This window comes from Lissotriton vulgaris, chromosome 4_1, assembly GCF_964263255.1.
Source record: "Lissotriton vulgaris chromosome 4_1, aLisVul1.2, whole genome shotgun sequence".
NCBI lineage: Eukaryota > Metazoa > Chordata > Amphibia > Caudata > Salamandridae > Lissotriton > Lissotriton vulgaris.
Genome location: NC_141691.1, coordinates 1,628,060,955 through 1,628,073,451, shown reverse-complemented (window position 1 = coordinate 1,628,073,451; position 12,497 = coordinate 1,628,060,955). Strand labels below are relative to the sequence as shown.

Below are 12,497 nucleotides of genomic sequence, written 5' to 3'. Positions count from 1 at the left end.
TGGACTTCGACATTCTGCTGCACAGAAGACTGAAGAGAATCTCCCTTGTGGCCTAGGAGTGGCCACCCTGTGAACACAGGTACCAACCAGCAACTCGACGTCTGCTTTGCCGCCGCCTCCCGCCGGAGACCGAGCCCAGAGCCCGACAAGAACCAGACTCCCAGACCTCTCAGAGCCCGATCCACAGTCCCTGCGAAGAAGGGACCCGTGGAGGCACCGAGTGACGTGGGACCGGACCTCTTGAAAGACACTCGAAAAGCTGACTGCGCAGCTTCTGAGGCATCCTCGACGTTGTGCTTTGGGGATTGAGAACCCCCACCACCGAGCAGCCCGTGCACCGAAGATCAGCCCTCCAGCATCTCCACGATCTGCGTGGGGCCCTTTTGCATTGTGCCACTCGACGCGCCATCCCGGCCACTAGCCACGCGGCCAGCGACCATCTTGGCGACGAACCCGAAGATTTAAACAGCAGGTCTGGTTGCTCCAGACCTACCCAAGCTCCTGTGAAAAGGAGCACCCGCTCTGACCTTGCTGGTCCGAGTGAACAGCATCTTTCAACTTCTGCGTGGCTTGCATTTGCCAAGGCCTGTTTGCTCCGATCAGGTCGCCGACACCGCCAACAGCGAGAAGCCTACGTGGGACAGCTCGTGACCGACTCCTGGACGTCCTCGACCCCGGGTATCCACGTGGCTGCAGAAAGAAGCTACCCGACAACGCCTGTTTGCACCCGACATTGCCTGGTTCCAATCTGGTTCCACGGTAGTCACTGGCTAGTGACTTTGAACACTGTCCCCTCTGCTTTCAGGTCTTCACATCTTCAGATCCACCCTTGGATCCACCGGAACTCTTCTCATCGAGCCGCCTGCAGCATCTTCAGCTCCAAGCACCATCGACCAGCGTGACGAAACCCGACACAACTTCGACCCTGTGCACCCGCTTCCTGTGGGTGAGGTAACTCAGCTCCGCCGGTGCTCCTGCACTGGTACACATCCCAAGGGCCTGTGTTTTAAGTTTCAGCTCCGTAGGTCACTCGGAAGGTTCCTAACTTTCTAACTTTGTGCTTTTTACGCACCATAGACTTTGTATTGAGAAGTGCGTGCACTTTGAACACTGCACCCGAGTCCCGTGGGCCTTTCCCGACTTAGTTAACTCCAGTCTCGAATAGCTCCAGCGATTCTCAAGGCCCTAGGCCTCTTCACTTTCCTCCTGGTATCTCTTATACCACTTTCTTAGTATATGGTTTAGGTGGCCCCTAGGGCTCATCCATATTGTGCAACTTTTGTGTATTTTAAACTGTCTTGTGATTTAACGCTTGTGCTTCTGTGCTCATAAAGAGTCCAGGGGATTTTATAGTTAATAAATCAATATATATTTTCAATATATATCTGTGTGGTGTCCCTTTCATTTGGTATTCAAGGGGGTTGTGTATGGTAATACAGCTGGCTTCACATGCCTTTCAGAGTTTAGCCTAAGACTGCTTTGTCCACGTTACCACTAGGATAACTGGTCTACAAGGTTGAATTACAACCATCATCATAAGGGTTGCTTGGCATGATACAAAGTGATCACTAAGAATTAGTGAGCATTATATATCAGGCCAACTTCTCACAGCCGCTGCCAAAAAAACCTATTTAGTGGACAGAATCAACTGAGCATCCAACTCACAAAAAGAGCTCTACAAGATCATGAAAGAATTCACCAACCCACCCGCATGCCAACCAATTCAGACCTCCTCACAACAGTGGGCCGACTCCCTCTCAGTCTTCTTCGTGGATAAAATTAACATCATCCACAGCTCCTTACCACAAGATGATGGTACTCCACCCTCAGATAGGGTCCCGGACATGGTCAGACCGCATCTAAACCCCCTCAGAGATTTCCATCCCACCACAGAGGAAGAAGTCCTATCCAACCTTTCCAGAATCAAATCCGGCTCCCCCACCGACCCTACCTCTGCCCAGATAATATCTAAAATTGGACCTGCTTTAATACCCAGACTGACCATGCTACTTAATAACTCACTGTCGCTTTCCACTGTACCCACCATCTGGAAAGAGGCCATAGTGAAACTCATCCTAAAGAAGTCTAATTCCAACCCCAAAGATCACAACAATGACAGACCCATCTCCCTTTTACCTCTATTTGGGAAAGTCCTAGAAACAATAGTAAATAAAGAACTTTCAGAATACCTTGAGAATAACAACCTGCTTGACCTCTGCCAGTCTGGTTTTTGGGCCTTCTACAGCACCGAAACAGCCCTGTTCGAGATGGTAGATAACATCAAACTCGCCCTTGACGCCAAGCAGCCCTGTTCGAGATGGTAGATAACATCAAACTCGCCCTTGACGCCAAATTACCTGCCATCCTGGTGCTGTTGGATCTGTCGGCTGCCTTTGACACCATCTCCCATGATTTTCTTATGAGCCGCCTATGGGAGCTTGGTGTCGAAGGCACCGTAAATCTGAAGTCCAAATTCGAACCTTCACCTCCAGCAGCCAGTCCATAGATAAGGGCGTTCCCCAGGGCTCTATACTTAGCCTTACCCGCTTCGATCTGTATCTATCTCCCCTGGCAAAAATAATCAAAGCTCACGGCTTTGATACAGTGTCGTACGCTGACGACACCCAACTATTAATCACCCTTGGCCCAGACCCTACCTCCACTAAACTTAAATTCAAACAATATATGACAGACATCAAGGACTGGATGACCACTAACCACCTACAACTCAATGCCAGGAAAACAGAGATCCTTCACTATGGAAAGGTCCAACAGCTATGGGCTGACGACTGGTGGCCCTCTGCTCTAGGTCCCTGCCCTCCCCCAATTACAACAGTTCACAACCTTGGCGTACTCCTAGACACCAATCTCTCCATGTCTAACCAAGTCAATCAGGTAGTGCGCACGTGCTACGAGCTAATGCGTAGCCTGAGAAAAATCTTCAAATGGATACCACTTACCTCTCGTATGCCATTAGTGGAAGGATTAATCATCAGCCGCCTTGACTATGGCAACGTCTTGTTGGCATCCATTAATAAAACTCACCAAACCAAGCCCTAGGTTCTACAGAATACCACAGCAAGACTGGTCTTTAATTTCCCCCCGTTCACCCTCCGCCCCCAACCTGAAGTCCCTACACTGGCTGCCCATTAAAAAACGGATCACAACACCCTAAACAGTAAGGGACCCCGTTACCTCGCGCAGAACCGATTAGCATTTCATCCCCCAAGAATGGTCCGCTCATCCAGCAAACATCTCCTAACCATACCCTAAACATGCACCATCAAATATGGCGGCAGGTCATTCTCCCAAATTGCCCCTACTATCTGGAACACGCTGCCCTTTCCTCAAAGAACAGAAGGCGGCCACAAGAAATTCCGCAGGTCCCTTAAAACCTTTTTATTCTAATCACCGCTGAGAGCGGTTATGGCAAAACAGGGACCCCAGGTACCCCCCTTCAGTCAGTTAGTGCATTTGCCTGAAGGGGAATCTCCGTTCCCCTTTCAAATGCAGGCTGGATTTTTGCCTGCACAGTATAAAGTGAATTAGCGGTTTCAAACAGCTGGTGCATCTCTTACTGATGTGCTGTTACCAGCGCAAATTTTTGCCTGCCCTAAGATAGTGCGCTTGGTGTAACAGGGTACACTGTCCCTGTGCATCAAAGCACATGCCTGCGCAGTGCACCCTAATGCACTGCCTTTCACTAATGTGCTGATGCCAGTGCAGGTGCATTGGAAACTGCACATTCAGCGTAAAAGGGCACCTTCTGTCTTGGTGTGCACACCCAATTAAACACGCACAGTGGCGAATAACAGGGCAGTCCATCATAATTGTAACACAGGCCTATGAAGATATTGCACAAACATGTTCAAGCATAAGAGTGATCAAACTCCTAAGCCCCTATGTTTCACAATTCAGAAACTCAGGCTGGCATCATATCAATGAAGGAACTTGCAATTGTATAGTAGTTGAGGAGGTCCCCTTGCCTTATGACCTAAACAACTTGAACTAGTGTTAAACACTTTTTGTTTGCCATAAAGGTAATTCTACGTGTACCTAAAATATTTAAATTTTACAGAAAATCAGGTATGTGCATGCTATTACACTTTTGCAATAATTGGCTGAAATTAAATGTTTTCATCCTACAATGCATTTAAAATTAGCTGCCTATGATACGCCATGTTAGGTTATAGTAATTTTTAAAGCGTAACAAATACCTGGCGGTGTCAAGGCGCTAGCTCTTAGTGAGTGCAACTAGAATTATCCTTAACTAGAGAAGAACCAGGTTTTTAATTCCTTCCTAAAGGCTAGTAGGATAGCTTTAGTTCTAATGAAAAAAGGAAGTTAGTTCCATTCTTTTGTGGGCGAGGTAACAAAACGTCTTGCTCCCTAATTGGTCTGTTTAAACCTGGGAAACACACGTTTCAAAGTACCAGTGGAACAAAGGTTTCCCCCTGGATGTTACCATTTAAAGGATGAAAGCACACTAGCCCCAGGTACTACTGAGGAAGGGAACTAGAGGCAAACCAGGGCGATAGGAACCAGCCAGCCTACAACAAACAATTGTATACACAAATGAGGCCGCTCCTATGAGAATGACCTAAAAAGTGCTCAGAATTGTTATGTGTATGTGAGTGTGGACATCTCACAAAAAGTTTAGGACTGGCCTCACACATCACCTGGTGTCATGCTTCATCATTGGCCAGTCCTCGCACTCTAAAAACTTGGTTTGATAGAGGGCCGGCATACACCTGACGAGAGGGATGCAGTTAAGTAGGGGCCCAGAGTGAGTGAGTGAAATTAATGAAAATAGGTGGTTTTATGGTGTATGAAAACAAGTGAACAGCGAAATGGGGAAAGTTATTAACCCCTCGCCGTGTAGAATTGGGTCGACATGTTTCTGCCTAGTGTCCACAGTGGTACATGGCATTCATCAGGACCTAGATAATATAATATATGAAGGGCTCCATTCTTACCAACACTGTGGTTAGACAACATACTGGTCCAGAAAGGCATTCTCCAAGGTTGCATCCTTGCTCCGACATTATTTACCCTCTATATCAATGGTCTAATTGCTGAACTCTTCAATTGCGACGGTGACCCTCCGAAACTGGCAGGTAGAGCAGTGGTGTGTCTACTACTTGCAGACAATACACTGCTTATCGCTAAAACACCTACAGGAATCCAAAGCCTCCTAAACAAATTTGCTAAGGTTTGCAAAGAAAAGGGCTTACAAATAAACTGTTCCAAAACAAAGTATGTGTCCTTTAATCCCTATAAATCTAGTAAGGGCAAACTGCATTACAACGCATGTCGTTTCCCCGCATTTTTTACTCCGTAAAATCTTTTATAATATAGGGCTTTAAAACGCAATCCATCAAAACGCATTACCCATTACAACGCAATTTACTATTCTAGCTCCAAAGGGGCATTGTAATGGGGAATGCGTTGTAATGGTTTGGCATGTAAAGCCCTGCATTGTAAAAGATTTTGTGGAGTAAAAAATGCGGGGTAATGGCATGCATTGTCATGCAGTCATTGTAAAAGATACCCTCATGTATGTCATTATAAATCATTCAATGATACATTTCCTGCATGTGAAAAAGTATAATTTCAAAAAAAACAACTGAGTCAGGGAGAAACTTCTAAAAACGACACTTAGACAAAATTTATGTGTGTATTCAAGGAACATAATTTCACATAATACCAGTGCACATACCTTTGTAACAAAGATTATCTCTACATCCCCCTCCAAAGCTTGGTGGGCAGGCTGAACATGGCCGACCATGTTTGTATGGAGCATGTCCCCACCAATTGCCCCTTAAATGCAAATAATAAAAAATGTTAACACATCATTTGTTTTAATATATATGAACATGTGAGTTTCATTTAAAACTATTGAAATAGATAAATGCAATTGCATTTATGGTGCAACAAAGTAAACATAGATTTACTCTCCAAATATACTGGAATTGCAACATTTATTAGCTCTGGACTCTGTCACGTGGAAACTTAAAGCAAAAGAGACAGTGGAGCCCAGGGAAATAAGTGTACCTTCATTTCCATAAATTGTCAATGTATATCAACTATACAATGATCAACAAATGTTTCCAAGAGGCTACTCTTCCATTTCAATGCTTTTACATTTTTGCACTCATAACATATATGTATCAATCAATCAAGGGAGAACACAATCAATGAACAAAGTAATGTATTCATATTATACAGTAAACATATGTTTCATATACATACACTATAAATTTGTGTTTAACCAGACTACACAAGTATTTAGGAGTAGTACTGAAAGCACAGTGCACAAGTGTCGGCTATTCACGGAGGCATTTTGGAGGACTAAAAGTAGTACTCCTGTCACACTCCTGTACGTGCTTTTACGTGGCCTTAGAGGCAAATTGACCTAAAGCATCTTAAACTGGAAAAACAATACTATTGAGGCTATATTTATATACATTTAGTGTGTATAGAAAGGATTGTGCCCTCTTTGCAGTTCTGATAGGAAGTTAGATGTTTCTGTGCTGATTAACAAAAGCATTTAAGAGTGTGTAAAAAGAGTCCTTGTGTAGCACAATGTTCTGTACTCATAATCCCATTTGTGAATTGATCACAGTGTTTATGCTAAAAGGGACCTGGCTGAACCTAATCAATTTAAAGATCTAAATGATGCTTCATAGAAGCTACTGTATGCACAGTTTACTAAATTTAGTCTGGTAAGTTAGAATGTCAACCCTACTGATATAGAATACATGAGTCTCAGCACAATAATGTCAAGTCAGGCTGCATCGTACATACGGAGAGAAAAGTGTTCTAGAAAGAGGCATGTATGTTTGATATAGTGGTATTGTCATCTATGTATGTGCTTTACTCACATATGGTGTCATCATCCAGGCTTGTAATGTGCTAGAGATATATTAGGTACAGAAAAATAGAGTAGAAGTTTCAGTGTCCTTCCATAATCTAGTGTACCAAACAGTAAAAACTAACTTCTAATGCTTACCTAGGAAAATATGGAATAGTGTTACAATATAGGAAAAAGGTTAAGGTAATAAAGTGTTTAAAAACCAACATGGTTTATCTGCATGGGTTCATAATAGTGTCAATGCAGACCTCCAAAATGTATGATATTTCAAGAAGGAAGAGAGGCTTCTAGTTCTCATATGTGAGTAATTCTGTGAACATTTCAAGACAAAACTAAATTTAGTTGAAAAGAGGGGAATTGAGAAAAAAATGTTCCTCTGAAAGGATTGAAGACTCGCCAATATTGCTTAAAATCAGCTCTGGATTAGGGAGCGACAAAGATGCTGTCTTTTACTTCAAGTGTCGGGTGTAAAGATTTTTTAAGTCAAAGATGCAGTAGATAGCGTGTGTGTTAGAAAAAGAATGCCTGTCCAACAACCAATGGGGTTGCATGCATGAGTGTTTTGCTTCAGCACAGAAGTAGATGTTGCAAGCTAAATGAATAAATGTCTTATTTCTGATTTTGTGCAACATCTTCCATATCTCTGCTATAGTATCTGTTCTGGTCAAACCCAGAACAGATGCAAAGTTGAATGAGCTAACTGCAGCAAAATTAAGGAGCTGATGGATTATTTGGAAATCTCATACAGCCATTGACTCATAGCCAGACAAAATGGAATATCTACATAACTTACAATCTAAACACACATTCTTTATTTCCATAAACTCTTAATTTTTCAGATGCAATTGTATAGTGCATAGTACTTAAAGATAACACAAGCCAGAAATCCTGTAGTCAACAAATCATATTTATGAATTCACTATATCATTTGTAGAAGGATTGCAGTTATTAACATATCCATCAAACCGTTAATTACATCAAATAGTCTAACCTTTTCATTTCAGCAATTAGTTGCAAAATACATACTTTCAGTTAGAGTAGGTCATCTGCTTGTTAGGAAGTGATATTATTGATCCACAGACAACAGAAGGCTCATAGTGCTTGTTCAAGTATGATCATATGGCAAGGCTAGATGGAAGTCCGATGGTAGCCTGACCAACAACATACAGGTCCAGAAAGGCGTACACCAAGGTTGCATCTGTGCTCCGACATTATTTACCCTCTACATCAATGGTCTAATTGGTGAACACTTCAATTGCGATGGTGACCCTCCGAAACTGGCAGGTAGAGCAGTGCTGGGCCTGCTATTTGCAGACAATACACTGCTTATCGCTAAAACACCTAGAGGAATCCAAAACCTCCAAAACAAATTTTCTAAGGTTTGCAAAGAAAAGGGCTTAGAAATAAACTGCTTCAAAATAAAGTATATATCCTTTAATCCCTATAAATCTAGTAAGGGCAAACTTGTGTTGGGTACGCAAGTTTTGGAGCAAGTAAAATCCTTCGATTATCTGGGAGTTCGCATCAGTGATTGGCTGACTTGGAATGCGCAGCTGGCAAAAGAGCACCTTGACCCGCCAGCATGTAGATTGTGCCCTAGTACGTAGGGCTAAAGCCTCTCCCTGCCGGCCCATATCACCTATCCTAGAATTGCATAGGGCAAAATGTCTAGGAGCAGCTCTTTATGGGGCAGAGTTATGGGGATTGGAAAACCTTACAGACCTAACTACCAATGAAAACAAATTCATTAGAGCTATTACGAACGTGCTAGTGAATACACCACTCGTGCCACTAAGACTAGACCTCGGCCTAAAACCCATTGAATATTTAACCATTCTCCTGGCCCGTCTATTCTGGAAAGGGTGTGGACAAGCAACACAAAGGCCCCACTGAAGGATGCCTAGGTTGAGCTGATTGCATTGCACAGGCAAACGGGTCAAATCAAGTGGTTAAAAAAGATCAAGGCATGGTTTTTAAAAATTGAGTTGGGGCAGCTCTTGGAGGAACCTGGGACCATTACTAAATCTTTGGTCCCTCTTGTTAAAAAATGGTTCTGGGGACTGATGGTCTCGGAAAGTATTGAACACTTTGCACATGGCACTTTAACCACGAAATTTCTAAATGTGAAAGACAGCTTTGGCTTTGAGTCTTTCTTGGACGACATCGAGCCACCACAGGCACGAACTCTGTATACCCAACTTAGATATGGAACCATTCCTTTAAACACAAGGAGAAGTAGCTGCGGAAACGTGGTGGTTAATGTACTGTGCCCCTCCTGCCTTGCAGCTCCCAAGACACTTGAGGATTTTCTTTTTTGTTTCCCGTCTTCTACTGATTTCAGAAGAACCTGGATAGCCCCTGTTTTTCATATGCTTTCTATTAGGTGTCATTCGGAAGCTATACAAATTTTTAAATCTGATACCACACTTTGGCTAGTGTTTGCCATCTCAAGGTTCCTGCTATTTGCTTAGAGGAGGAGGCTACAATGTGTAATGCAGTCTAGGAAAATGGCTGTGCCCACATAGTTTAATTTGTCCAGATGGATGATACAGCCTATTGTGTTTTTATAGGTCCTATAACCTTGTTGTTAATGAATATTTTTAGAACACGCTTTTAATGTAATATGAACTGTTTTTATTCTGATGTATTGTTTTTTATGATGTCAATGATCATATTTTTGATCAAATAAATCAATAATAATAAAAAAAAAATAATAATAATAATATTAATAATATTAATAATAATAATATGATCAATTATATGTTTATTTGACGCCCCCTAAATCATACCTTTGAGGAGGCCTCAGGCCATTAAAGAGGTTATTAACTTGTAACAGTTGATGTACTTATTTCTGTTCTTGTGCAATAATGTGCATTACATGTACCGTGCGTTTTGCTAGTATGCTTTTAAAGCTGGTTCTCTCACCTAATATCACAATCATAAAGTTCATTTTTAACAAACAGAAATGATTCAAAAGGTATGAGAGAGCTTTTCATAGCCCTCACCTTCAAATAGACATGAACATTTAAGACATTGCAAAGAAAGGAGCGGAGAGGCTCCTAAAACAGCATCATTAGTGGTGTTTGTTTTCATAAACGTTTTACTACAGAAATATCAATGGGCCTTGTCTTGCAGATAGACCAAGATCTTGAAGTTGTAAATGAATTATAGGTATTAATGGGTGTTAACTGTTGTGATATCGAACGATAATTATGGCAAAAACGTCAATGTTTAGAGATTAGGCATAACAGGACCAGTAAAAATACACTGTATAATATGTGGCCTGCTTTCATAAACTTTACATTCTGTGTTTCTTCACTACCTCCAGTATTACTGATTAGTCCAATTGAACACTTCCATTTATTCAGCACTAAAATTGGCTTGAAATAAAGCCTTCAAAAATAATAGTGTGGATTTCTGATGTGTGTATGCTTTTGGCCAGATTGCCAGAACTAAATCAAATGTTACTGACAGTCTCTGGCAGGTTAGTTCATGCCTAACAGGCACTATTTCTAGGCTTCCAGGTTGAGGGAGATCTGTGGGTCATAACTCACATGTTCCTTCTGCTTACAGTTGAACCAAATCAGGCCATGCAAGGGGCAAATAAGATCTCAGTTATGTTCACATTAGGCTTATGAAAACATAATCACAGCAATGCTACATTGCAAAGCTCGAATGTTTCATTCAAACTGTCTTGCTCTGTGTGAATCGGATCAATCCCACAACATTCTTACATGGATCAAGGTTTGGACACTCTGTTAATCAAGCTTAACTATATCAATCATCTGCTGTTCAATATCATGAGTGATATCCCTGACTGTTTGACAAGCGGGCATTGGCTGTTGAAAGGAAAATTCTGCTACAATGCTTGCAGATTCTTTGCTTAAGGATTTCAGCCACTTAGCCAGCGCAAATGAGTAAAAATAAACACGTGAGTATAATATTTTGGTAGAGTTATAGTTTGAATGCAATGGTCTCGTTTGTTTATGATACTCAAACTTCGTGGTATCATTTGTACATTTTCAGGCTAAACAGTTACCACATTTGAAGTGACCTGTCATTTGTGTCAAGTTTAATTTTACCTCCAGTTTGTTGGAATGAGTTACCTTTCCATTTTTCTAAGCCCTGACCTACTGATGCTTCACATTCTTCTTGCAATGGCAAGCAAATAGAGTACTGTTAGTAGTTATTCTCACCCAAAATAATTTGGGTTTTTCAGAAACATTTTCTTTTGGAGTTTGCTTACAGGAGTAAAATAACTGACACATAATCAATTGATTGCATTTTGTCTCTCTCCCTTTAGACTATAAGAGTTCCTGCTGGGTACAACTCCAGAATAATTTTCTTGCCAGTGGCTCAGAAGAGTGTAGAAAAGGGGATCCAACTGGATGAAATTGCATTTTAAAGTGACACTGCAGAAAAGGTCCATAGTCCACGGTCTATAGCCTAAGATGGGAAGTTCATCAAGGTATGGATTAGTCTGACTTGGCTTTTGGTTGGAGAGGGGTCATGTTGGATTTAACCCTCTCTGCGGGGTCTCCCCAACTTGTTTGTGCTTCACCCCTCCTGTTTTCTGAACCCTTTTTGTTGACTAATACCTCTTTGTACACTTTACCACTGCACGCCAGTGCTAAAGTCCTTGTGCTTTCTCCTTTAAACATAATAATATTTTCCTACACCCAATTGGCACATTTAACTTACTTGTGTGCGTCCATTAAAGTGGTAATACGTGTACTCACGGCTCTAAATTAAATGTGAATAGTCGGCCTGCAGGACTGTGTCACTCACTTAAGTACCCTTTTGAAATATGTCTCAGGTCTGCCATCACAGGCCTGTATATGCTTTAAACTGCCATTTCGACCTGGCAAAATAAACCTTTTTTTCTGGTCTAAATATTCCTCTTTAATGCATAAAAGTTATCCCTGGGTAAGGCCCTAAACAGCCCATAGGGCAGAGTGCATTGTGATAAAAAAAAGTTGTCATGTACTTTAAGTTGTTGCATGTTCCAGCGGAGAAAAACTCACAAATTAATTTTCACTACTGTGAGGCCTGCCTCTCTAATAGGACAGCATTGAGTTCCCTTATTACATTTATTAAGTGATAACCTTTGATTTGGAGTAGGTAGAACTGTTGAGTTTGGTCTCTAAAGAATTGTAATTTTAGAATCCTCTTTAATGATTTTTTTTAACACACTTTATTGGTGACCACGGCATCTTATATAGCGTACATAAATGACAGCTGAGATGGCCTTTCTGTTTTCTTCCTTTTCCATACATTACTATACGATTAGCTCCAACACATTTTACATAATGAATTCTGTAGGAGTGAATAATCCTAGAACCCGGATTCCAGAAGCATTTGTGTCAGCAACGCAGCGTATTAACAACGTGAGTCACATCAAATTACAGCAGTGTGGGAATACACGTAACAGAACTGAACCAACTCCCCCTACGAGCTCCCCCCTCCCCCCAACCGCCCCTTCCTCCTGTAACTCCTGGCCATGGGCATTTGTGGTTCGTAAAGGTCAGGGTAGATAACTATAGACACAGTGCTCTAAGGATGCTCATGGTCCAGGGCTAGAGAGTGTCAGTCCTGACCTGAGGACTTGGGAGTTTGCAGCTAA

The 12,497-nt window shown here is 42.0% G+C and overlaps 1 protein-coding gene across 1 annotated transcript in view; it reads right to left on the bottom strand.

Moving 5' to 3' along the window:
- The window catches only part of CRISPLD1 (cysteine rich secretory protein LCCL domain containing 1), a 280,007-nt gene that overhangs the window by 151,843 nt on the left and 115,667 nt on the right, over nucleotides 1-12,497 (bottom strand). Inside the window, exon 6 of the mRNA XM_086965901.1 lies at nucleotides 5,720-5,820. Within this exon, the coding sequence (XP_086822027.1) occupies nucleotides 5,720-5,820 (101 nt within the window). The remainder of the gene's footprint in view (nucleotides 1-5,719; nucleotides 5,821-12,497) is intronic.